Source organism: Chanodichthys erythropterus, chromosome 12 (assembly GCF_024489055.1).
Source record: "Chanodichthys erythropterus isolate Z2021 chromosome 12, ASM2448905v1, whole genome shotgun sequence".
Taxonomy (NCBI): Eukaryota; Metazoa; Chordata; class Actinopteri; order Cypriniformes; family Xenocyprididae; genus Chanodichthys; species Chanodichthys erythropterus.
Window position 1 is genome coordinate 49,968,585 of NC_090232.1, and position 26,808 is coordinate 49,995,392.

A 26,808-nucleotide genomic window follows, 5' to 3' on the forward strand; every position below is an offset into this window, starting at 1 on the left:
TATGGCTGCTTACTTAGGTAAAGTTGGTTTTATATTCGCACATTCGGACTTCTGATAAATTCAGGCTTTAAATTATGCAAATTAGCGAATTTTAAGCAACGACATGATATTGACAACCAATGATTGTCAACTTACAACATTTTTTCACAGTCGATCAAAATAGGTAAGTATTGTTTTAATTGGCATATTTACTTGTGAATGTCCACTGAATGTCCAATGTAGTGTGATTAACAAGGCTATTGAATAAGGATGTCCGAATGTGCGAATTTAAAACCAACTTTACCTAAGTTGGCTGGTTCTGTTGGAACTGTTTTCGTCGCCATCGTCGACGGAGGAGGAATATGGACAAACTTCAAGTTGAAACGTAAGTTGCTATATTAAGGACTTGTTTATTGAAATGTTGTTGTTCCGATCAACAGCAAAATTGCGACTGTGTAATTTTGTTTAGTATTATAATTATTATATTAGTAATTTGACTAAATAGTTTGTTTTTCTCTAGCAAACTATCAATGTAATGCTCTTTAATATTTGTTATGCTGTTATTCTGATGTATTGACAGAAAATTGTGGAATCGTACAACTAGAGCCTTATTTTTTTCTGCATTTCATTTGAAACAGATCAATAGCCTACTGATACTGATAAGGTTAAAAACATTAATAATGTAAATAAGCTCCTAAAAACATAAAAAAAGCACTTAAGTGATCACACACTTTTATATCAATTCATTAACTGTTAACTTCCATTTTTGCCCATCCATCTATAAAATGATCCCCAAATGACTTCAGTCACACGTCATCATGGCACTCCTGTCAGTCATTCAGGGCTCCACCTACAAAAAAAAGTGTCATAAAGTCTGTAATGTATTTGCAGTGTGTTCAAAATATTACAGCCTCTTCTGGTTATGCTGATTAAGAAAGAAAGAAATAAAGAAAGAAAGTGAAAACATATTAATAGCAAAATATTTAAATAAAAGCATCAAGAACATTAGTCATGAGGAAAGGCTAATATATTGTGTATATCTAGTGGGTTTTCTTACTTACTGGAAACTTTTCATACACAGACAAGTTCAGAGCCGAGTTGATCAGCCTTTATGAATGAAGAGACAGAGTAAAAACAGGATTGTGTTATTTTAATTCCCAAATACTTAGTCAAAAGACATTTGATATTTTCACACTGACATTGAGGAGTGTTTAATTCCTTTTGGGTAAAAATGTAGGCAATCCTCAGTTAGAACATTTAACCCTGAATTTCCATATTCACTCAATTCAACATCACAAGCTTTGTGTCTGTCATGATGAGGTCTGGATTAAACCATCTTTGCCATTAAGAAAAACAGAATAGAGAGAAAATAAATAATAATTTCTATAAAAACTCACTAGATAAAGTCACAACTACATTCAGGCTTTTAATCTTTTAATTACTAATTCATTTACCTGATCAGTAAAGTACTGATAACCAAATAAATTGTTCTCACCGGAGACTCCTGTGTGTTATTTCTCTTTTTCATCCTCATGATTCCCCTTTAAAGACAACGATTTGACACAGTTACAACCAATCAGAACTTATGTGATGTTAAATTCACTAGATATACAAATTGCAATTTTTTTGGCCGATTCCGATTTCCAGATTTTTTGTAAGCCTGACCTGCCGATACTATTTTTTACACATTCAAAATTTTCTTTCTAAGAACTATAATTGACAGCATATACAAACAAAAATGTACTTTTCTTTAGAACAAAATTTTATCTTCATAATAAAATAATTTATTAAACATTGCAATTTCCCCCAAACTGCACCATATTACAGGATCTCTCTGACTGGAAAGAGGTAGAAATAACAATTAACCGAAAATGAGCTTCTTCATAAAACAAAACAACTTTATAAATTGTCCAAAGATCCTATGAATGAACAAAACTGAAGTGTACAATACTCTTCCAAATAATAGTGCAGTCAGTGGGTAATAATTAAATAACAAAGCACTTTTTCTTTGTTGCCAACTTATAGGCAAAATGCTATTACCTGAACATTAATGGTAAGTTTTTCTTCACAAACAGAACCATCTCTGCCTTGTCACCTGATAATTGATTTCTCCTTTCATCGATCTCATTTCCAGCCAAGCCAAACAAGTGCTCACTTTTAACGCTGGTACATGGAGCAGAGAGGTAGGTTTGGGCAAGTGGAGCAAGCGCTGGGAAATTATCATTGTTGATCCAGTAGGCCAATGCTTTTCGCTTCTGCTGCTGGGCAACTTGGAGAGGTAGCTATGTACCTGCACAGACAAGGGGCTGGCCAGAAATTGCTCCACTTCAGCATTCTCCTTCAGTATTTCATCATGTCCTGAAAGTAGTGGACTACATGACCTTTTTGCTGCAGGTGCTTCTGTGACAGGACCAGATACTGCAGACACTTCTCCAACAGGTTCATCATGTGCATGGTGTGCCCCTCCAGCATAGCCAAAATCGCTCATTTCACTTGGTCTTTAACTTCTGCTGAAAAGTAATGTTTCTTGTACCTTTTGCATTAACAAAGACAAGAAGGATTGGTCAAATGATTGTGGTTTTTGCAGTGGCCACTCCATGATCTGTGTCTGCCCTTCTCTCCAAAAGACATTTAAGTGCAGTGATGGCTGGAATGACATCAGCGGCTGTTGCTGTCGAGGAGATCATTTTCTTTGTGAGTTCCTCAAAAGGTGCGAGCAGGCTTATGACGTCCTCAATAAGCCCCCACTGATGCATGTTGAGTGTGGCTAGCAGATCATGTTCAGCAGCGTATGCCCCCCAAAGTGCAACTCTGTGTATCTCCACTAGTTCGCACCCGCTCGCTCCAAGTGGGACGCAAACCAGGGCCTGTCCGCATGGGAGGTGGGCGCTCTAACAAGGAGGCTAAAGGATCAGTCGCTAGAGCACCTCTGGAGTTCAGGGGAGTTAGGTTTTCACACACACGGCTCTTACTAGCCTACATCTGTTACATCTGTTCTACCAGCGATTGCAGCATATAGGATTTGCTATTCCATCTAGTCAGAACATCTTGCTGCAGTTATTTAGTTGCCACCACTTCAGTGATGCTTCGCTGGGACAGCTCATTCACAACGAACTGTAATGTATGTGCCATGCAGGGCAAACTTACCGGGTTGCCTTCGTCAAGTCCTTTGCTTATGTTTCTTCCATTGTCTCGAAGCACAACATGAACCCCCTTTCTTGTCTAAACCCCACCGCTGCAACATCATGTCAAATGTTGTTGCTGTGTTGGCAGCAGTATGAAACCCTGACATTTCTTGACAGTGCAAAAGTAATTGTTGTCGCTGGAACTCTTTATCCATCCAAGTAGCAGTCAGGCTCAACATTGACATTAAGCTTATGTTAGATGTCCAAATATCAGTTGTAAAATTGATATTATTAGTTTTGTTGTGCCGGGCTCTTTCGTGGTGGTTTCCCCACAGTTTACTTCAGTCTTACAAGTTTAACAAATTGCAAACTTTGTGTCTTCTACACTCACAGTGAAGAACTTCCACGGCAACGACATGTTTACATGCGGCTGTGAACGTGAGTGCAGCTGGGACGTCAACGTTGTGGCTGCGCTCATGCTCACAGCTGCATGTAGTAGGGGGATCGGCTCGGAATCGGAAAGACGTGAGACTGATCGGTCGGTCACCATGCAGAAAATCGTCTGATTCTGATCTCTGGCCGGTTGATCGGTGCATCTCTATAATTCACAGTTATGAGTAAAGAGATTTCTCTATGGGCCATTATTAATGTAAAGCAATCAGGATTTACTGCAGTAATGATATGAGCTTTAGACTTCCTCATTTAATAATCAACTGAGTAGCTGTCAGTGTGGAAAGAGAGGACTGAAAACTGGAAATTTTGCATTGGCTCACGTTCATCATACCATCTCACACTCAATTCACAACATTATGAAACACACACACACTATATATATATACCACAGACATATATCTTACCAAATCAGCATCATAAGGATCAATGCAGCTCCACAAACCACTCCAATGGACATATATAATATCACCAGAAGTCCTACAAAAGAGTAAAACATCTGAACTGATTAATTTGCTTCACTTTAGAAAGAATAAGTATATGAGCTGCTCTACCTTTAACAGTCACAGTTACAGCGTCTGATCTCTGAGATCCATGTTGATTGTGAGCCTGACAGTAGAAGCGTCCACTCTGTAGTGCACTGAAACTCTGTCCAGATCCAACAGCTGAGCTTTCATTCTCCTTAAACCAGCTGAAGTTCAGAGCAGGAGGGTTTGAATCACTGCTGCAGATCAGAGTCACTGAATCTCTTGCCCAAATCTGACCAGACTGAATGATGGAGACGTTCCTGGGTGGGTCTATAATAGACAAAAGAAAGTGCATATTACAGTTTTTTACAGACGCTAGGACACATTTCTCAATACTTAGGTCACTCTTGCAAAACTCTTCACACAGTGAGCACAACAGAAGTCTATGTGGGCTAAACTGAGGATCAATTATTATTGTTTTGGCACAAAATGCATTCAATGACTACATCTCTCAAATTTCATCAATTCTTTTCTCACTCAGACACAACAACTGCCCAAACTCTGTGTACGTACAGGCCAGTTTGCACATGCTTACATACTGTTTTCAAAACTGTTAAACTTATGTTCAAAACAATAAAATAATACAAAACTGAATAAGACAGCAATATGCTGCATTTCTACAGTAATATTGTAATGAAATATGCTGAATCTAAAAAATCAAATACTATCAAAGCAATTAGATGAAACTGAACACCTACACAAGCATTCGTTTTTCAATTTCATTATCATCCATTCAAAGAGGAAAACTTCAGAATCATTTTGTACTGTTATGTAAACAAGGTTCATGTAACAAACTGTAGTGTTATTCATGTTTTGTTAAGAAATTTTACAAAAGAAAACATTGTACAATGATACCTGATGTTAGTGTTTTTAGGTCAGTATTTTATGACTGACAAGGTGTGTTTGCTGGGTGAAAACCTTTGCTAGTGTTCTGGAAGAATGAGTTGATTTGAGACATAAATTAAGTGTTTTGGTAGATTTAGTGCATTTTGAATGTGAAATTAACTGCTGTGCCAAGCTGAAAGTTGGTTTGGAGAACTGTGTGAAGAGTTTTGAAAAAGTGGCCTAAGTATTGAGAAATGTGTCCTAACGATTGTAAAAAACTGTAATGTTTTGGGATTGTTAATCCTCTAGTTCGTTTGTTGAACCACCAATAACTCACACATGACGTTTAAAGTCACAGCATCAGAGTATTTCTCTCCATGTTTATTGATGGATCTGCACTTGTATTCTCCACTGTCATCAGAGCTGATCTTTGAGATGTTGTAGATTCTTCCAGATCCTACAAACGTTCCTCCTTTAAACCAGCTGATTTCTGCAGGAGGGTTTGAATCACTGCTGCAGATCAGAGTCACTGAATCTCCTGACACTATTTCACCAGATCCAGTTATCAACACTGACACGTTCCTGGGAGGGTCTGAAATAGACAAAACATTGTATATTAATAATGTTTTGTGATTGTTAATCCATTAATTTGATGATTACCAGTTACTGAACCATCATTAACTCACACATGACATTTAAAGTCAAAGCATCAGAGTATTTCTCTCCATGTTCATTGATGGATCTGCACTTGTATTCTCCACTGTCATCAGAGCTGATCTTTGAGATGCTGTAGATTCTTCCAGATCCGACAAACATTTCTCCTTTAAACCAACTGATTTCTGCAGGAGGGTTTGAATCACTGCTGCAGATCAGAGTCACTGAATCTCCTGACACTATTTCACCAGATGGACTGATGGACACTGAGACATTGTTTGATGCATCTAAAAGTAACAAAAATGAAATCCTTAAATTATCTCATTCAAAGATAATCTCCAGTTTAAAAAAAAAAAAAAAAAGAACAAATGAATCTGTACTCACACGTGACATTGAGCTTAACAGCAGGAGAGATGTGATTGTGTCCGTGTACAGCACAGCTATATCTGCCTGCATCCTCTCTTCTGACTGACTGCAGCAGGAGTTCATTGTTTCTGTCTCTTCTCTCAGTTAATGGCTGTGAGTTTCTGTACCAGATGAATGTTGCTCTGTCAGTCAGAGTGCAGCTGCTTTTACATGTCAGACGGACTGAATCTCCCTCTGTCACTCTCTCAGGAGACTCCACCTGAAGATCTGAACACAACACACACATTATATCTAGTGCTGCTGTCATACACTGATTATTATCTAACAGAAGATAAGTGAAACCTCATGAAAGTCACCTGTGACATTAAGAGTCACTCCTGGTTTACCCAGCCATTTTTCTTCAACAGTGAAGATCCATATCTTCTGTTTATTAGTGATGAATCTGAAATAGTACACGTGTGAATCCTTCAGTGTCACATGATTCAGTCTGATGGTACAGTTCTGCTGTTTATCTCCCAGATATTGAAGCCTCTGACTGTATTCAGGGTCCTCAGACAGATCTGGAAACTCTCCATTATCTTTTACCAGTGTTTTTGTCCAGAAGACTTTCATGATCTGATGTTCAGTAGGGTATGTATAAGTGCAGTTCATTATCACTGATGAGTTCTTTAGTGCACAGATGTGTGAAGGACTGTAACTCACACCCCAGTCAGCACTAGAAACCCCTGAAACACAGAATTCATTCTAAACAATTTAGCAGCTGAATGTGCACAAAAATGTAGTATCCAATTTCTTGTGTTCTGAAGTGTTGCATTGACTCACCGTGAATCATGAGCAGAAAGATCAGAGGAAGAGAAGCAGCCATTCTTACTGTCTGACTACCAATGCCTAGAACAAATGTACAGAGGCTTGTTTTTAAATTTTAAGTCTTATTGTTTCTGTCTCCCTTTTATTCATTCTCATATTTATTATCATGCCTCATTGCAGCATTAGATGTTTTTAATCGAATACACCATAGCGTTTCGCTACTGGAGTAATCAGGCTGGTTCTTTCTCAACTTCATTAAAGGGACTAACAACTAGAACCACTTCTTATTAACCCTTAAATGCATACCTCGGGTCTTTTGTGACCCGGGACGTCATTCACTACCCTCCTCCTCGTTCATTTTTTAAAGTTAGACATCAACTTTCTTGGTATTCCTCAATCAATTCATTATAAAGAATATAACAAGAAAAAAATCATAAAATCATAAAAGAATGCCTATTTTTGTATTCATTTTTTGTAAAAATTGTATAGGGTCGCAAACGACCCGAGGTGTGTATGAGTGTACATATATTTTTCTGCACAACAATAATTTAATCTTAGATGACGGAATAAGTGCGATTCACCTTTATTCCACAAGGTCACAGTGTCTGATACACAATGCTGAAGTGACGACTCATTCAGACAGAAAATGAAATAATAATAACAACATGAAATGGCTCAGTGATTTACTGCAGAGTAAGTACTGAACGCAATGAAATATGACTAACTGTTACTGGATTGATCTGGTGAAGCTGTTAGTGATAGAAATATTGATTTTGAAGATGTTGAAAATGAAATAGTTTTGAGAATATGTTTGAGATCGCGAATGGGCTCATATTCGTTGACCAGAAACATAAAACTTGCCCATTATTTGCTGAATTTACTGGGAAATGAGCTCTGATGAGGACAGTGATGATGGCATAAAACATCTGCTCAGAATGAGCCCTTTCAAGCTCCAAAAGGTAACAAAATACAATTTATTTTATTCTTCTGTAATTGTTACTCTAATATCAGAGGTGTTTTATATTATCGCGACAGGTAGAGACCCTTCCATGTTAGATATTGATCCGGGTCGATAACGACCCGAATATGTAAGAATGATTGGCGAAACAGTCATGCATTTAAGGGTTAAATGAACACTGTTGAACATCATCACATTAACTAGTATCTTCCAGCATTTGTAATAACATTACACTGCCCCCCTCCCCTTAATAAGAAGAACCCTCATCCACAAGGGGGCAGACAAGGTCTTTTTTTTTCACAGAAACCTGGCTGAACGACGCCATTACGGACAGCGTGTTAAGTCTGCTGGGCTTTCAGCTGTTTAGATCAGATCGCGACGCAGAATCAACGGGGAAATCACGCGGTGGCGGGACGTGCTTTTGCATCAATGAAAGGTGGTGTTCAGATGTAACTGTGTTAAAGAAGATGTGCTGTCCCGATATTGAAACACTCTTCATTGACTGCAACCGTTCTATTCGCCGTGGGAGATTTGCTCGTTCATTCTGGTGAGCGTCTACATTCCTCCGCAAGCGCATGTGAGCTCGGCTTTACAGATACTCACTGATATGATCACAGAGAGTGAGCAACAACACCCTTACACTGCATTCTCTGGGACTTTAATAAAGCGATTCTCTCACATGAACTTCCAAAATACAGACAGCATGTTACTTGTCCCACCAGAGACAGTAATACACTGTATCACTGTTACACAGCAATAAAGGATGCATATCACTCTGTCCCACGGGCAGCTTTGGGGCTCTCTGATCACTGTTTAGTTCATCTCATACCGACCTACAGGCAGAAACTGAAATCAGCTTAACCTGTGGCAAAGACTGTAAAGAGATGGACCACTGAAACAGAGCAGGCTTTACAACTTGGAATTATTCTGATAAGCTTCAGAATCAGATCTCTTCTAATGACACGGCTTCAGTGTGGAAATGTCTGAAAGTCATCACCAATTACAAGACACCATCCCCCAGCTCTGTGGAGCATAAACAACTGGCAGACGATCTGAACAAGTTTTATTGCAGGTTTGAAAAAAACACCATTCACACCTCCAACAACCCCCCTCTCCCCCACTCCTCCACTTCAGTTCAGTTCAGTGAAGATGACGTGCGTCAGGTCTTCAGAAAGAACAAGAGAAGAAAGGCACCAGGCCCAGACAGCGTTTCACCAGCCTGTCTGAAAACCTGTGCTGACCAGCTGGCCCTCATCTTCACACAGATCTTCAACAGATCACTGGAGCTGTGGCCATGAAATCATTTGTAAGACTGGTTTTGGCTTATCTGAAGGACATCACTGGACCCTTACTGGACCCCCTGTAGTGTGCTTATCGAGCAAACAGATCTGTGAATGATGCAGTTAATATGGGACTGCATTATGTTCTGCAGCATCTGGACAGACCAGGGACTTATGTGAGGATCCTGTTTGTGGACTTCAGCTCTGCTTTTAACACCATCATCCCATCACTCCTCCAGCGGGATGGTGATGAGTCCGCTTACAGACTGGATGTTGCTGGAGGAACAGCTGGCTGTCTGGTGCAGTCTTAACAACCTGGAGCTCAACACGCTCAAGACAGTGGAGATGATTGTGGACTTCAGGAGAAACCCTCCTGCTCTCCCCCCACTCACCAACATGAACAGCACTGTGACTGCAGTGGAGTCATTCAGGTTCCTGGGCACCACAATCTCCCAGGACTTGAAGTGGGACAACCACATTGTCCATTGTGAAAAAAAGCCCAGCAGAGGTTGTACTTCCTTCGCCAGCTTCCTTCCTTGTTGGACAATAAAGGTACTTTGACTTTGAATTTGACAGGAGCTGCTGACACAGTTTTACTCTGCCATCATTGAATCTATCCTTTGCACTTCTATATCTGTATGGTTCAGCTCAGCTACCAATTCTGACCTCAGAAGACTATGTTGGATAGTCTGGTCTGCTGAGCGAATCATTGGTACAACCCTCCCCACTCTCCAAGAACTGTCCTTATTCAGAGTGAGAAAAAGGGCAAAGAAATTCACTCTGGACCCCTCACACCCAGCACACTCCCTATTTGTACTGTTGCTATCTGGTCGACGCTACAGAGCCCTGAACACGAGAACGACCAGACACAGGAACAGTTTCTTCCCTCAGGCAATCCATCTCATGAACACTTGACAAACATGGAACACACAACACTATTATACATTTACTTAATAAAACATACTTATTTATATTTCAAATTTGCACACATCATAACTGTACATACAAATTGTCTATTTTATATATTGTTTTTTTTGCACTTTGTCTATCTTATATAATTGTATATTATTCTTCTATTCTTTTTTATTATCTGTGTCTTGTCTTGTCACTGTTACTCTGCACTGTGGAGCTTCTGTCACTAAAACAAATTCCTAGTATGTGTAAACATACCTGGCAATAAAGCTCTTTTTGATTCTGATTTCTGAGGTTACCGGGCTGATGCCTCTGCCTCTTTGGCTGCATATCAGGCTGAATGTCTGAACTTGCAAGGGGACATGGGAAACAGTGGAAAGTCTAAGGGAAATGACTGAATGTGGTGTGCTGAGGGCAGGTGACTCAAGAACAACTGGAGTGTGGGGCACAGGCATAGGGTCAGTGCTGTTTTGTGAGGCAAGGGGGTTGGACATTCTCTTTTAAACTGACAGAGACTGTCAGGTTACCTCGCTACGGGACCAGCATGTCTATGCAGGGCTACCTTCCTGCCTCTAGGCGGCATCTGCACGTTATACACTACCTCTCCCACCCCTCTAGAACCAAGCAGGGGCCCACTCAGTGGCAGTCAAGCTTTGGGGAGCATCCTCTTTTCTTTTTTGGACTGTACACCCATACTGACTCACCAGCCTTAAAGTTCCTTCCCTTGCTTCTAACATCATAGTTCCTCTTTTTTCTCAAGCCAGCCTTTTCCAATCGATCCCTAGCAAACACATGGGTTGTTTCCATCCAACCCTGCAATCACCTTGCATACTCTAGTTCACCTGGTACAGCCGGCTTGTCTGGATGCTCACGACTCCGAAGCTCATGCTCTAACATAAGCAAAGTGGGGGTGTACAGTGTGGAGTCCTGTTCTGCAGATCTGTAGGCCATGAGAATGAAAAGGAAGTGAGTGTCCCAATGCCACTGATGGCCAGCTATAAGGATGGCTAGCTGCTGGGCCAAGGTCCTATTAAATCTTTCAATAAGACCATTGCTTTTGTGGTGCAGGGGGGTTGTATTGTGTTTTCTCCATGCCAAGCCCACAGGGCCGCAAACAGCTTGGGTTCAAAATTCTTCCCCTGATAACTATGGATGACCTCTGCCATACCAAACCTGCTGAACATCCACTCCACCAGTGAATTAGATACCATCTCTGCATCCTGGTTCGGTATTGCATAGGCCTCAGGCCACTTTCTAAAATAGTCTATAGCAGTGAGAAGCTGCTGAAGCCTACGGGGTCTCTGAGGGCTCAACTATACCCGCCTGCAGCATCTCCTGCAGCTCCTTATCCACAGCTTCCCGTCGGGCCAGTGGATATGACGTGGCCTTACTTTCATCTTTTGGGCATCTCCTGTGTCAATAACATGCTGCACTAAGTGGTTAGGCCCACTTCATTCTCCATGAGAGCAAAAATGTCCTTAAAGTCCTCAGACTTCAGCACTTGTTCATGTAAGCCATCATATTTTTTGGACCAAATGTCTCTCAAGGCCGGGGTCCATTGGTTGGTTATTTGCAGGATTGGTCATTTGCAACAAACGTCCATCAGGGAGGGTAAGTGTGTCTCTATATAGGTCCAGCACACAGCCAACGGCCCTCAAGAAATCTAGCCCCAGAATGCAGGGGTCCTGCACTTCAGTCACCCACGCATGGAATGACACGGACAGACACCCTATGTCAAACGGGAAGAGACCTTTCCCTTTTATTGGTGCAAAGTCACTAGTCACAGTTTTCAGATGAGCAGATGTTGATTTCAAAGCTGTCCCCACTGGAACAAGATCAGGATGAACCAGGGTTGCATTCAATCCACTGTCAGCAAGGGCTGTGCAAGGGACTCCTGCCACTATAATGGATATGTGGCAGAAATTTTCAACATAAGACCACCCCACTACCAAAACACTACAGTCTAACCCCTTCCTCCACCCGCTGCCCCTCGTCCTTAGCCAGGGGGAGGTATGGGAAAAAGTATTATGGGCCTGTGTCCCCCCCTCTACACGGGCCCCTGGGCCTTTCCCTACATTTGGCTGATCCTGAGGCACTGTCTGATCAGATGGCTTGGCTGGCCACAGCCCCAGCAAACTGAAGGTAGGCAGCGTGGGCGGGGCTCTGAGGCAGAGCGGCCCAGGTGCAGCATCGCAGCATTTGTATAATAATCCATCCACGCAAGTGCCCTGGGGCACAGCTTGACTGCCACTGGGTGGATGCCTGCTTGGTTCTAGAGGGGTGGGAGAGGTAGGGTATAAGCTACATCATAAGCTGGGATGCCACTCTTTTGTGAATGCACATGCGAAAATTAGCGGAAGCTAGAGATTACAGTTTATACATTTTTAAATATGGATATTTTTCTTACACAAACGCATCACTTCACTTCAGAAGGCCTTCATTAACCCCCGTTGTTGTGTGGACTTCTTTTAGAATGGATGGGTGCAATTTTTTGGACTTAAAATTTTGGGCCACCATTCACCATCCACTCCCATTATAAATTATGGATTAGCCTGGACATTATTTAATATAACTCCAATTGTATTCCTCTGAGAGAAGAATGTCATATACACCTAGGATGGCTTGAGGGTGAGTAAATCTTGGGGTAATTTTCATTTTTGGGTGAACTATCCCTTTAAATAATAATAAAAAAAAACTGCAGGGTTACTGTTTTGGCCCTAACTTACACCATACATAACAGAAAAAGAGGGGAAAAAATGCATTGCTGCTCGCATTCTTGAAATCACTCTGCACTCTCTAGCCCCCTGACCCCTCTTAACCCCTAAAGTGAACAAGGTTCTAACAACTAGAACCACTTATTAAATGAACACTGTTGAACTTCATCACATTGCCTAGTGTCTTCCAGCATTTGTAATGACATTACACTACTGTGGGCCCTATAATACACCCGGCGCAAGGCGCAGCGCAAGCGTGTTTGCTAGTTTGCGTCCGGCGCCATTCGCATTTTCCCGTTCAGCGCCACATCCTTAAATTAGTAAATGCATTTGCGCCAGTTAGTGCGCCCATGGGCGTGCTGGTCTAAAAAAGAGGTGTGTTCAGGCGCATTACCGGCGCATTGCTATTTTAACACTCTGAGGTCTGACGGTATCGCCGGCGATACCACCGTGGTTTTTTTCTTATCAGTGTGAAAGAGACTCAAAATACTCCGTCAATGTTGCACATACAATTAAGAGTTATACACCATTTTAATCTGTGGAATATCTTCTTTCATTTGTGTACACTCAGAGTAAAAACAGAATTTTGTGCTTTTTGTAAAATAAAGAAAACTAACATGATGCGTGATTTCTCCTCTCCCTCTGAACGAACTCCAATCTGATAGTTCTCAGAAAATGAACTGTAACTTAGTGAATACTAATGACAAAAAAATTACACTTATGTCTAAAAAAACGTTAAGATGTCAGGTTTTAAATCATGTAAGTCAAATCGAAAACAAACCTTCTTTGTTTATGTAATCTGTATGAAAAGAGAGCCATGTCAGAAATCCGTGATTCAGCTCATTATCTGCTAATGCGGCCACGCCCACGGAGCCAGCGCTATTCAGACGCTAATTCAGTCAATACATGCATTCATTATCTCAATCGTGTATTTATTGTCTTGAAAAGTGTTTATCTGGATGTAAAAGTCATGGTTAGCGATCTCTAGAAGACATGCAGTTACTTCCTGTTTACTTGTCTTCTACAGATGAAGTTTAGATGAGTTTTTGTTTCTTTAGCGCCCTCCTGCTGCTGTATGTATTGGAAACTCCATTCATGGAATAGCCTCTTCTTCTTTTAGATGAATTTGTGGACTAAAATGCACAGAGCGCCCTCCGACTTCAAGGATGAATTGAAAACACCAGCGCTCATAGTAATGACAGTGAATATTAAATAAAAATAACTCCTCTGTATAGAAAATTGACATAAGCATATGAGAATCCAATATTTCTCCAAATGTGCATGCTTTTAAACTAAAAGCCTATATTCAGACTCTTTGCATCACAGAAATACATTATATTTTAAAGTATAATATAAAACCATTACTTTATATTGTAATAATATTTTTCTGTATGTTTCATATATCATAATGAGCTTGAGACATCACAGAAGGTTTTTTTTCACAGCCTACCTGACTGAAATGCCTCATTAATATGCAAGTCATTTCAGCTCATTACTATCCAATTCTTTTGTCTTCTCAGGTGAGAATGGCCCATTTTCAGTGGTGATTCACGCCTCCTTGCATACTGTGTTTCTTGGCAAAAAGTGTCTTACAAAAACTAAATCAATATATTGTTAAATATGAAGGAGTAGGCAGCATAATTTTTACATAATTTTGAAGCAAAAACTCTAGTCTACAACCTCCAATACCCTAAAGTCTTATGAACACAGATTTATTATACTTTTTTTGGCCTTATTTCAGTGACTTAAGTTTTTTGTTTTTTCAACAACCACGCATAAATGTTATTCCTTCAAAAACACAAACATGTACATACATGTTCCTCACATATTATTGTAGCCTAGTTTGTGCTGAATACAGTGTAATGACACTTTTTCCATTAATATGTTTATGAACATCTGAAAAAAGCACAAATGTCAGGGCATGTCAAAAGTTCTCCAGGCCCCAAATCAGCCTCAGACTCCAGAGGGTTAAGGAGCTGAAAATATACCATCTCAAACCTGGTCTAAAGTCTAAAGTCAATGGCGCAATATTTTTTTGTTAGAGCGCTTTGGTAGAAACTGCACCTCTGGGCACGTCCACAGTGCGCGTTGACTTTGCTTATTACACACAGGGATGCGCATCACACAAACATGCCAAATATTAAAAACAAAAGGATTACAGTGTAAAAGAATATTATTGTGTAGGCTACATAAATATAAAAGTGTAGTGATGAATAGTCATTGCTTGTATTAGAATTAGGATACCTATTTTCAATTCAGCCTATTACTACTTATAATGATGAACGAAATTGGCTAATTAATTGAACAGTCGGCCAATACACACACATATATATTAACTGACTCATCGCGCGGAGCTATTTGAAAGCCTGCATTTGCAAGCCCACTTTAACTTCGCGCACAGGCCGTTTTTCCGTCGTTAAAATAGCAAAAGTGGATTTGGACACGCCCTGAGTGCACCTGCACCGTGCGCTTTACACTTTGCATTTAGATCATTAAAATAGGCCCCTATAAGTGTCATACTATTCTTGGACATACAGAAAAAGACATTAGCTCAACTACACATAAGCCCATTGTATCTTGACTATTGCTGTGCATGCACATTTGCTAGTGTGTGTTTCAACTAATGTAGCATCAGTGACCTTATCTTCCTCTTTCTTGTCTTTCTTGAAAATTGAGCTCCATCCGCTTTGAGATTAAACAGAGAACAAACCAAAAGAGAAATAAGCTCTAGTTATTTGCTTAATGCACACAGAAATCAATAAAATACATTATTTTATCCATGAAAATGACATTTTTGCACTGCATGACTGTGGAAATGTCTTTCCCTGCCCTGTTTTGATTGACAGCAACCTTCATTATATAATCAGCCTTTATTATATAGTTATCTATTATGTAAAAGATTAAAGTGGATTTTTGTATCAAGGTGTTTGTGAACAACATACAAAACATTGCAAGAGAAAACATTTTTGTGCTAATGGAATTTTGATTTTAAACCATATAGTTACTGAGACACAGCTCTGTGACAACTAGCCCCAACCAATCTCCCATAAATCCCCCACATATTAAACGGTTATAAAATCAAGATCTTACCCGTTTCACCAACACTCATGACCAGTGCCAGCACGAGAAATGACCAGGGTGGAATCAGTATGGGCGTTTTCACACTGAATGGCACGTGATTAACACATTTTAATATGAACTTATGCCACCTCAACTATAGTGCTGATGGCAGAAGAAGAGTTTTAGCTGATGACATTAGACTAAAGGCACAAAAAGTTAAACTGAGAGAAACTTTATGTCAATCCTTAAAGATGCTTATGTAATAATGTTTTCAAACTTGGGAATATCTATTTTCAATTAGTTGCACTCAGACAGCAATGACAAGGAACCTGTTCTTAAGACACTGAGAAATAATTGCTTGAATAACTGTGCTTTAATTTGCATATATATGCAGACCAACTATCCTGGTATGGGAACTGCTGGATCCGGGATTGTAAAACACTGGAAGGTATTGCAGTGGCAGTGACGTCAAAAATATATATTTTATCACCAGTGTAACCGATGGCTCGCGATGCCTAGCGTGATGCACGGCCAGCAACACTAGTTGTGAAACACTTTCTGTGGTTTCTCTGGATCTTTTTATTCCTATCCTCAAACACAAACAAGCAGCCTCCTTCATGAACTGCCCTTAAAGGGTTAGTTCACCCAAAAATTAAATTTCTGTCATTTATTACTCACCCTCATGCCGTTCTACACCCGTAAGACCTTTCGTAAGACCCTCTGTGAGGCCTGCATAGGGAGCAATGACATTTCCTCTCTCAAGATCCATAAAGGTACTAAAAACATATTTAAATCAGTTCATGTGAGTACAGTGGTAAAATATGAATATTATAAAGCGATGAGAATATTTTGCTGCGCCAAAAAAACAAACTAAATTAAAGCTGCAAGCAGTGATGAAAGGGCCCTCGCACCCGGACTCACCGCCACCCGTTGGCCTCAGGAAATCAGCGAACAGTGGGCAACATGCATGTAAGCGAGTAAATACAGGAGAATTATGGCAAAATCATGTAAAAGTGCCACACTTCCTGCTGCCAACAGGTGGTGCTATAGCTAACTGAATATTGTCATATAGATGTCTTTAGGCCAGGACTTTTATCACTCATGTGAAGTTTGGGGCAGATCAGACATAGTATACCTGAGTTACAACAGCTTCCTCGTTCATGGCGAAACATCATACTTTGTCAGTCCGCCACGGACACGCCCTTCATGAAAATTCAAGATCTTTGATATTTAACATCTCAAAGGCCTTAAGATTAGACTGGCTATATATGATGTGCTTCTGGTTTAATCTCTCTGAGGAGTTAATCACAGTGTAAAACATGTCATTTCCTGTTGCCCCCAGGTGGCGCTATGACTGTAACTGAATATTGTCATATAGATGTCTTCGGGTCAGGACTCTAATAAAACACGTGAAGTTTGGGGCAGATCAGACATTGTATGCCCGAGTTACAACAACTTCCTGTTTCATGGCGAAACATCGAACTTTGCCAGGCCGCCACGGACACGCCCTTCAGTGAAAACTCTAGATCTTCGCAATTTAACGTCTCAAATCCTTTAGATTAGACTGACCAAATATGATGTTGATCTGATTAAAGCTCTAGGAGGAGTTCGTTAAAGTACAACATCTGGAAATGGCAAAAACTGCCAAAATTTTGTAGAGAAAATTAAAAATATCTCACTTTCTGTTGGGTTTAAAAAAATTGCACCCAGGGGCATTTTTTGTAGGTATTGGGCTATTACATCTGTCTACCGAATTTCATAACTGTACGTGAAACGTAGCGCAAAGGGCGCTTAATTGAAATTTTGTAGGTGGCGCTATCGAGCCATTTTGCCACACCTAATTCTGAAACCCATATCAGATGTAAATTTTCACCACTTCTGATGCGTGTGCAAAGTTTCATGAGTTTTTGAGAACGTTTAAGACGTTCAAAACACTGCTTCAGGAAGCTTTGGAGCATTATGAATCAGCATTATGAATCAGCTGTTCGGAGCGCCAAAGTCACGTGATTTCAGCAGTTTGTCGCTTTGACACGTGATCCGAATCATCTTAATTTGTGTTCCGAAGAGCAACGAAGGTCTAATTGGTGTGGAATGGCATGAGGGTGAGTAATAAATGACAGAATTTTCATTTTTGGGTGAACTAACCCTTTAACATTCTCTCTTCTGTTCAGTTACAATGCAAAAGGGACAAATAGGAGCATGAAACACAAATTGAGTAAAGAAAAATTACATTAAACAAAGAAAATGATAAACAAAAAACACCCTTGATATGAAAATAATAAGCACCCTCTTTAAAGGTGCCCTATAACTTTTTTTAAAAAGATGTAAAAATAAGTCTAAGGTGTCCCCTGAATGTGTCTGTGAAGTTTCAGCTCAAGTGAAGTTTTAACTGCCTATTTTGGGGCATCATTATAAATGAGCCGATTCAGGGCTACTGGCCCTTTAATTCTCCTGCTCCACGCCCACGGAGCTCGCGCTTGCCTTGAACAGTGCATAAACAAAGTTCACACAGCTAATATAACCCTCAAATGGATCTTTACAAAGTGTTCGTCATGCATGCTGCATGCATGCGTCGGATTATGTGAGTATTGTATACTGTTATATTGTTTACATTTGATTCAGAATGAATGTGAGGCTATGCTCCGTGGCTAACGGCTAATGCTACACTGTTGGAGAGATTTATAAAGAAAGTTGTGTTTATGCATTATACAGACTGCAAGTGTTTAATAATGAAAATAGCGACGGCTCTTGTCTCTGTGAATACAGTAATAAACGATGGTAACTTTAACCACATTTAACAGTACATTAGCGACATGCTAACGAAACATTTAGAAAGACAGTTTACAAATATCACAAAAAATATCATGTTATCATGGATCATGTCAGTTATTATCGCTCCATCTGCCATTTTTCGCTATTGTTCTTGCTTGCTTACCTAGTCTGATGATTCACCTGTGCAGATCCAGACGTTACTGGCTGCCCTTGTGTAATGCCTTTCATAATGTTGGGAACATGGGCTGGCATATGCAAATATTGGGGGTGTACCCCCCGACTGTTACGTAACAGTTGGTGTTATGTTGAGAGTCGCCTGTTCTTCGGAGGTCTTTTAAACAAATTAGATTTATATAAGAAGGAGGAAACAATGGAGTTTGAGACTCACTGTATGTCATTTCCATGTACTGAACTCTTGTTATTTAAGTATGCCAAGATAAATTCAATTTTTCATTCGAGGGCACCTTTAAGTGAATTGCCCTTAACATTCTCTATAAAATACAAATACTAATATTCTATAAAATGGTCTCACGACACACATTCAGAAGAAGATAAAAATAAAACTCAAAAAGGGCAAAATGACAAACCAAACAGTAAAGCAAATTGACACCATACACATACTTTGGGATACAAAAAAACAGACATAAAAAGCAACAATTACAACAAAGATCAAACAGGATAATCAGAAACCAAATGAAACATACCACTTCCATTAGGGCTGGATGATATGACCTAAAATCGAAATCTAGATTAATTGAACATTATACCTTGACTGCAATAAATGAGTGATAGTTCTTTTTTTGTGCCCTCATAATTCACTGGCAAGGTTTGTACTGTAAAGATGCTTGACTATTAAAGGTGGGATATTTTTTCCTAATGAAAGAGTGCTCTGACATAACAGCTCACAGTTATTTTTTCTATGGCTCATAAAATTTCTTAGATTTCTGCTCGTTGTAAATCAGATACAGATACATTAGCACAGTATCAGTACATTTATTTTAATGCATTAATGAGAGTGATTGCATGTGTAAATTAAACATACCATCTCTGTATTAATTGTAAAGCTGTGAGTTGTAAGTAGTTACTTCAAAAGTAGAAAAATACATGCAATATATTTTGAGTTTCTAAGCTACTTTAGTGATAAATCACAGGAAAACACAATGAGTTTCTTTGCTCCTCTCTGTGCGCGCAAGCTTCACGTGATTTGCAGCTACTGTCTGTGTGAGTATTTGTGTGCCACAATGCATCAGCGCAGTAGCTCAATATAATGATACACAATGGTCTAAAATCGCTTTCCAAACTTGCAAGCTTCAAAACATACAATCAACAAAGATTAGTGAAGACGCAAGTGCAAGTGATCTCCCTCTGGGGCTCGTTTGCTGTCTGAGTGTTGACTTGGCATTTGAGTTCGCCTCCGTGTTGCTTCCATGCCACTGACTGGACGGGACAGAGTCACGTGACTACACAAGTGGTAGTATGTTTTCAATGGGAAAGTATCAACAGGATTAAAAAAACAAATAACCATCCTGGAAAAATTACGTTAAGAGGTTCTGAATTTCATCACATGTTTCTGTGTTCATCACAGAATCTGTTGCTATGGTAACAGTGATGAAAAATATTAAAAATCTTTTTACAGGTCTACATTCGTTTTGTCTACATTATTCTAATGAAGTTTGAAGCAAATTGGGAGAAAATTAGAGGGTGATCTTAAAGCATTTTGAAAGTAACACACTTCCTGCTGCCAGTTGGTGGCGCTATAACTTTGACTCAATAGTCATATCCATGTGATCGGCTTCCTATAACAAACACATAGCTGAAGTTTCATAAACATCAATCAATGTATGCAGACGTTATAACACATTTCCTGTTTCCCTTATTTCACCATAAATTTGTTGCCTCGCCACGACCAAACCGTTCGAGATATCAAAAATCTTTTCACAATTTTACATCACCAATGTCTTGACTTCATTCTGACCGAGTTTGGTGGTGATCGAATTAATTGCTTAGGAGGAGTATATCAAATTCCAGAGCATGCGTTTTTCAAACAACCCATAATAGCTGACTTCCTGTTGAGGTGACGTATAACTTAGAGTACAAAAGTTGTTCGGCCCGATGAGGTCTGTTTGATATATAAACCATGATTTCGGACCCCATTCAAGGGGGTGCTGTCGAGCTCCCCTGCCACGCCCGGGTACCAGCTTCTGCCCGGCCCTGATGGCCGCGGACTCTGACCCGTGTGCAAAATTTTTGAGCATGTTAAGGGCCCCAAAATCCCCAAAAACGTAGAAAAAAAAAATAATAATCCTAAAGAAAACAATAGGGCCTTCAGCCATTTGGCTTTGGCCCTAATAATCCTTAGCGGATCAAGAGGGCCCTTCGCTCAATTAGTGGCTTGGGCCCTAATTAAATTGATTTAATTAACTTATATTACTAATGTATTTATAAGTACATTTTCCCAACTGTACTTAAGAACACTTAATATAAATGCACTAATAAGCACAAACACTTGATTTGATTGTAGTCAGATAAAGTGAACCAGATTTACAGTAGTGTTGTCACAATACTGGAATTTCTAACTTCAGTACCATTTTTGATACCACGGGGAAAAAAAATGCTGCATATACTTTCATATAGATATTTTCAATATTATTTCTTTTTTTTTTTTTGTCCATCCATTGAAAGTCTAGACAATCAAAAATTTCTTCTGAAGAGATCACTTTATATGATGGTTTTAAGCTTTTATTCATATATAAACAATGATCAATTACAATTACAACTAGAATGTACATTTCCTGAAGAAAATGTGAATGGTGCTTGCAGTGGCAAAACTATGCTAACATAATTACCGTCCTGCTAGGATGTTTTTAGCAAGATGCTAACATGATTAGAATGTTGCTAGCATGATGCTAACACCGTTAGCATTGTGCTAACATGTTTTAAACAAGATGCTAAACATGTTAGCATAATGCTAGCAACATGCTAACATGATTAACATAATGCTAGCATGATGATACCATGATTACCATGTTGCTAGCATTATTTTAACAAATGCTAATCATGTTAGCATAATGCTAGCAAAATGCTAACATGATTAGCATAATGATAGCATGATGCTAGCATGATTACCATTTTGCTAGCATGTTTTTAACAAGATGCTAGCATGTTTTTAACAAGATGATTAGCATGTTTCTTAGCATGATGCTAACATGATTAGCATTCTACTAGCATGATGCTAACACAATTAGCATGCTACCAGCATGATGCTAACACATTTTTACTAGTTTGTGTCATGTTTAAACCCTAAGCTAATCACTATTAGCATGTAGCTATTCACTGCTAGCATGTGTAGCATGTTGGAAGTCCAGTTTGCTAGCATGAGTCAAAAGAGCCAACCGCCATGTCTCTATGATGTTCTGATGCAGAGATATAGGTGTTGCATAACGGTTGCTATGGTACTCTGTTTGGTTGCTAGGGAGTGGCTTAGCAGCTGCCAATGATGATACTCCAAAGGCTGATTGACAATATAAACCAACCCCCATGTCTGTACGATGTTCTGATGCAGAGATATAGGTGTTGCAAAACAGTTGCTAGGGTACTGTTTGGTTGCTAGGGAGTGGCTTGGCAGCTACCAATGATGATACACCAAAGGCTGCTTGCCAGTATGAATGATATAAACCAACCCCCATGCCTCTATGATATTCAGATTTGAAGAAATCCCTCTATGCTTTGGGTTGCTAGGATTCTCTAAATGGTTGCTATGAAGTCTTGAAGGTGATTTGTGATTGGCCGTTTGCTGCCCCGAGTCAAATGAGCCCACCCTCATGTTCCTATGACACTTCTATCCAAAGATATTCCTTTGATCTTTTTCAATGGAAGTCTATGGAACTTGTTGCTATGGTGCTCTATGTGGTTACTAGGGTGTGGCTTGATAGCTTCACAATGATCCTGAGAGACTGATTGGTTGCCTGAGTAAAATGAGCCCACCCCCTTGTCTCTATGTCATTGTGAACCATAGTTATGTTCAATACAAAATCCCTATGTAATTTCCCATAGTAGGAAAAACACAGTACTTCCTGGTTCATGGGCACGGCTTCACCATAGTATGTCTATGGGGCAACTTTGGGCAGCTCTTGCGCCCCAGGGGTACAACTTACACCCCATTTTGAGGTATGGTCTGACAGAGCTTGCCAGCCTCTTCAAACATAGTAACCCACATGTTTCTACGAAATTCTCGCTCGGAGCAATGACTCGTCAAAGTTTGTCGCAATACAAAGTCTATGGGATTTTTTTCGCTACTTTTTCGCCCGCCGGACGAACATCGTACACCCGATCGCTTATAAAAGTCATAGCACAGGTCTCCTCAATAAGCCGGTCGATTTGACACCTGATTCATGGGTCTAGGACAAAAACTGTGGGAGGAGTAGCGCGCCAAACTTTTGTCCAGAAAAATAATTATAATAAGTATGAGCAATAATAAGAATGGAGCTTTGCCTTTGGCAAGCACCATTAATTATCTCATAAATATTTGCTAACACAATGTATTTGTTTTTACAGTGGGGTAATTTTGTTGCAATAACTCACACACACAGCACAAGGAAGTTTGATTTCAAATGGTAAATTGAATTTTAAAAAGACGTAAACAGTATTAAATAAGAACAAATAAACAAATGACTTAGAATAGCACAAATAAATTCAATAGAATAAATATACAAATGAAATAAACCTATACCTGAAAAATAAAGCAGTCTAACAGTATTCAGGTAATAAATTGAAAAAAGAAAGAGTAATTAAATTTAAAATAACATTGGATAATCTTCATTGTTAAAATGACATACAGATTAATCAATTAAAACTACATCAGTTAATCAGTCAAGAGCAGTCAGTGATTTTCTCTTTGTCTTTTGTTGTTTGATTAACATGATCCTCAAATTACTTCAGTCACGTGTCATCACGGCACTCCTGTCAATCATTCAGGGCTCCGCCCACAAAGAGATTCATACAGGCTGTAATATTTGCTGTGTGTTCAAAACATTACAGCCTCTTGTTCTGCTGATTAAAGAAAAAAGAAAGAAAGAAAGAAAGAGAGAAAGAAAGAAAGGAAGAAAGTGAAAACATTAATAATGATGTTTAAACAAAAGCATCAAGAACATTAGTCATGATGAAAGAATAATAGTTTTTCTCTGTCTTGTAGGTTTTCTTACTTACGGGAAGATTTTCATACACAGACGAGTCCAGTTCAGATTTACAATCATCAAGTTGATCAGCCTTTATGAATGAAGAGACAAAGTAAAAACAGGGCTGTGTTATTTAAATTTCCATATACTTAATCAAAAGACATTTGATATTTTCACACTGACATTGAGGAACGTTTCATTCTGTTTGAGTAAAAGTGTAGGAAATCCTCAGTTAAAACATTTACCGTTACATTCTCATACACAGGATCACTCAATTCAACATCACAAGCTTTGTGTCTGTCATGAGGAGGTCTGGAATCAACCATCTGTGCCATTAAAAGAAAAAAAGAAGAAGAAGAAAAAAAAAATAGAAAATAAATAAAAAGTATATAATCAACTCATTAAATAAAGACTACAAATACATTTAAAGTTTAACTTTTAGTTACAAATTCATTTACCTGATCAGTAAACTACTGATAACCAAATAAATTGTTCTCACCTGAGACTCCTCTGTGTCATTTCTCTTTTTCATCCACCTGATTCCCCTTTAAAGACAATGATTTGACACAATTACAACCAATCTGAACTTATGTGATGTTTAATACACAATTATGTATGAATTATTATGAAATCTGGTGTATCTTCAGGATTTACTGCAGTAAAGATGTGAGCTTCAGACTTAGGAGGTGGAAAGAGAGGATGGAAAATTGGAAATTTTGCTTTGGCTCACGACATCATGACGTCTCGCTGAATTCACAATCTTCTGACTCAGTCACTCATTCACACACACTACATAGTACCGCAGACACATATCTTACCAAACCAGCATCATGAAGATCACTGCAGCTCCACAAACCACTCCAATGGATATGTATAATTTCACCAGATGTCCTACAAAAGAGTAAAACATCTGAACAGATTCATTTTCTTCACTTTAGAAAGAGAAATGTCAGTATATGAGCTGCTCTACCTTTAACATTCACAGTTACAGCGTCTGATCTCTGAGATCCATGTTGATTGTGAGCCTGACAGTAGAAGCGTCCACTCTGTAGTGCACTGAAACTCTGTCCAGATCCAACAGCTGAGCTTTCATTCTCCTTAAACCAGCTGAAGTTCAGAGCAGGAGGGTTTGAATCACTGCTGCAGATCAGAGTCACTGAACCTCCTGACACTATTTCACCAGATCCATTTACCAACACTGAGACACTCCTGGGAGGGTCTGAAAAGGACATAAGTTAAATCTTTAAATCATCTCATTCAAACACAATCTCCAGTTTTTAAAAGAACAAATGAATCTGTACTCACATGTGACACTGATCTGAACAGCAGGAGAGATGTGATTGTGTCCGTGTACAGCACAGCTATATCTGCCTGCATCCTCTCTTCTGACTGACTGCAGCAGGAGTTCATTGTTTCTGTCTCTTCTCTCAGTTAATGGCTGTGAGTTTCTGTACCAGATGAATGTTGCTCTGTCAGTCAGAGTGCAGCTGCTTTTACATGTCAGACGGACTGAATCTCCCTCTGTCACTCTCTCAGGAGACTCCACCTGAAGATCTGAACACAACACACACATTATATCTAGTGCTGCTGTCATACACTGATTATTACTCAACATAATGCACAGAAGAAGAGAGAAACCTCATGAAAGTCACCTGTGACAGAAAGATTCACTCCAGGTTTACCAAGCCATTTACCATTATCTTTATTAGTGGTGAATCTGAAATAGTACATGTGTGAATCCTTCAGTGTCACATGACTCAGTCTGATGGTGCAGATCTTCTGTTTATCTCCCAGATACTGAAGCCTCTGACTGTATTCAGTGTCATTAGACAGATCTGGAAACTCTTCTGTTTCCTTTTTATCTTTTGTTTTGGTCCAGAAGACTTTCTTGATCTGATGTTCAGTAGGGTATGTATAAGTGCAGTTCATTATCACTGATGAGTTCTTTAGTGCACAGATGTCTGAAGGACTGTAACTCACACCCCAACCAGCACTAGAAACTCCTGAAACACAGAATTCATGCTTTTATGCAGCATATGCATAAAAATGCAATATCCAGTTTCTCTTGAATGTTTTTGAAGTGTTGCATTGACTCACCGTGAATCATGAGCAGGAAGATCAGAGGAAGAGGAGGAGCCATTCTGACTGATGTCACCATAGCAACTCCTACAACAAATGAACAGTGGCTAATTTTTATATTTTAAAATAATCACACATAATGCGATGTGTCACACTATTCTTGGACATAAAGATGAAGACACTAGCTCAACTAAAAAAACATCATTGAAAGAAAAAAAAAAAAAAAACTGTTTCTTTACTATAGCTGCACATTTACTAGTATCAACAGGCCCTGATCTTCCTCTTTCTTGTCAGTGAAAATCAAGCACTATCCATTTTGAGATTGAACAAAGAATGAACCAAAAGAGAAATAAACTAGTTCTTTGCTTAAAGCACACATAAATCAATACAATACTTTTTTTTTTATCCATGCAAATGAAAGCAACAGTCATTTTTGCACTACGAGTTCAAAACTGTCCAGTGTCTTTCCCCGCCCCGTTTTGATTGACAGCAGCCTTCATTATACAGTTATCTATTGTGTAAAATATTTAAGTAGATTTTTATTTAGGGTTTTGTCAATAACACCAAATACTACTAGAGAAAACACATTTTTTCTGCTCTTAGTCTTTTGATTTTAAACCATATAGTTACTGAGGCACAGCCCTGTGACAACTAGCCCCAACCAATCTCACATAAATCCCCCACACATTAAATATATTTTACAGAACAGTTATAAAATGAAGCTCTTACCCGTTTCACCAACACCCGTGACCAGAGACAGCACTAGAAATGACCAGGGTGGAATCAGTATGGGCGTTTTCACACTGAATGACATGTGATTAACACATTATATTTTAATTTGAGGTTTTGACACCTCAACTAGTGCAGAAGAAGAGTTTTAGCTGATGACACTAGACTAAAGACACAAAGGTTAAACTGAAAGAAACTTTACATCAATCCATAAAGATGCTCATGAAATAATGTTTTCACACTTGGGAATATCTATATTCAATCATACAGACAGTGATGACAAGGAACCTGTTCTTGAGAGAGAGAAAATAATAGCTTGAATGACTATACTTTGGTTTGCATATGCAGACCAACTATCCTGGAATGGGAACTGATGGAGGCGGGATTGTAAAACACT

The 26,808-nt window shown here is 39.2% G+C and overlaps 2 protein-coding genes across 2 annotated transcripts in view; one reads left to right on the forward strand and one right to left on the reverse strand.

Annotated features, from left to right (window-relative positions):
- Nucleotides 1-25,761, reverse strand: LOC137033053 (B-cell receptor CD22-like). The gene is made up of 11 exons (XM_067405122.1): nt 25,701-25,761; nt 25,256-25,606; nt 24,909-25,157; nt 24,574-24,822; nt 5,593-5,847; nt 5,244-5,498; nt 4,109-4,351; nt 3,962-4,034; nt 1,475-1,520; nt 1,041-1,086; nt 1-829 (listed from the first exon to the last, which is right to left on the reverse strand). Exons 1-10 carry the CDS (start codon nt 25,759-25,761, stop codon nt 1,051-1,053), a joined length of 1,818 nt encoding a protein of 605 aa, XP_067261223.1. The 3' UTR covers nt 1-829; nt 1,041-1,050.
- Nucleotides 1-26,808, forward strand: part of LOC137032441 (B-cell receptor CD22-like) — a 900,294-nt gene that overhangs the window by 244,208 nt on the left and 629,278 nt on the right. The window lies entirely within an intron of this gene.

Excerpts from the sequence above, each read along its gene's own strand:
- LOC137033053 (XM_067405122.1), bottom strand. The coding sequence starts at position 25,761 with ATGGTGACATCAGTCAGAATGGCTCCTCCTCTTCCTCTGATCTTCCTG. Across the intron at positions 24,823-24,908 it reads TGTTCAGATCAGTGTCACAT|ACCCTCCCAGGAGTGTCTCA; the intron begins GTGAGTACAGAT and ends TGTCCTTTTCAG. Across the intron at positions 5,499-5,592 it reads TTTGACTTTAAATGTCATGT|ACCCTCCCAGGAACGTGTCA; the intron begins GTGAGTTAATGA and ends TGTCTATTTCAG.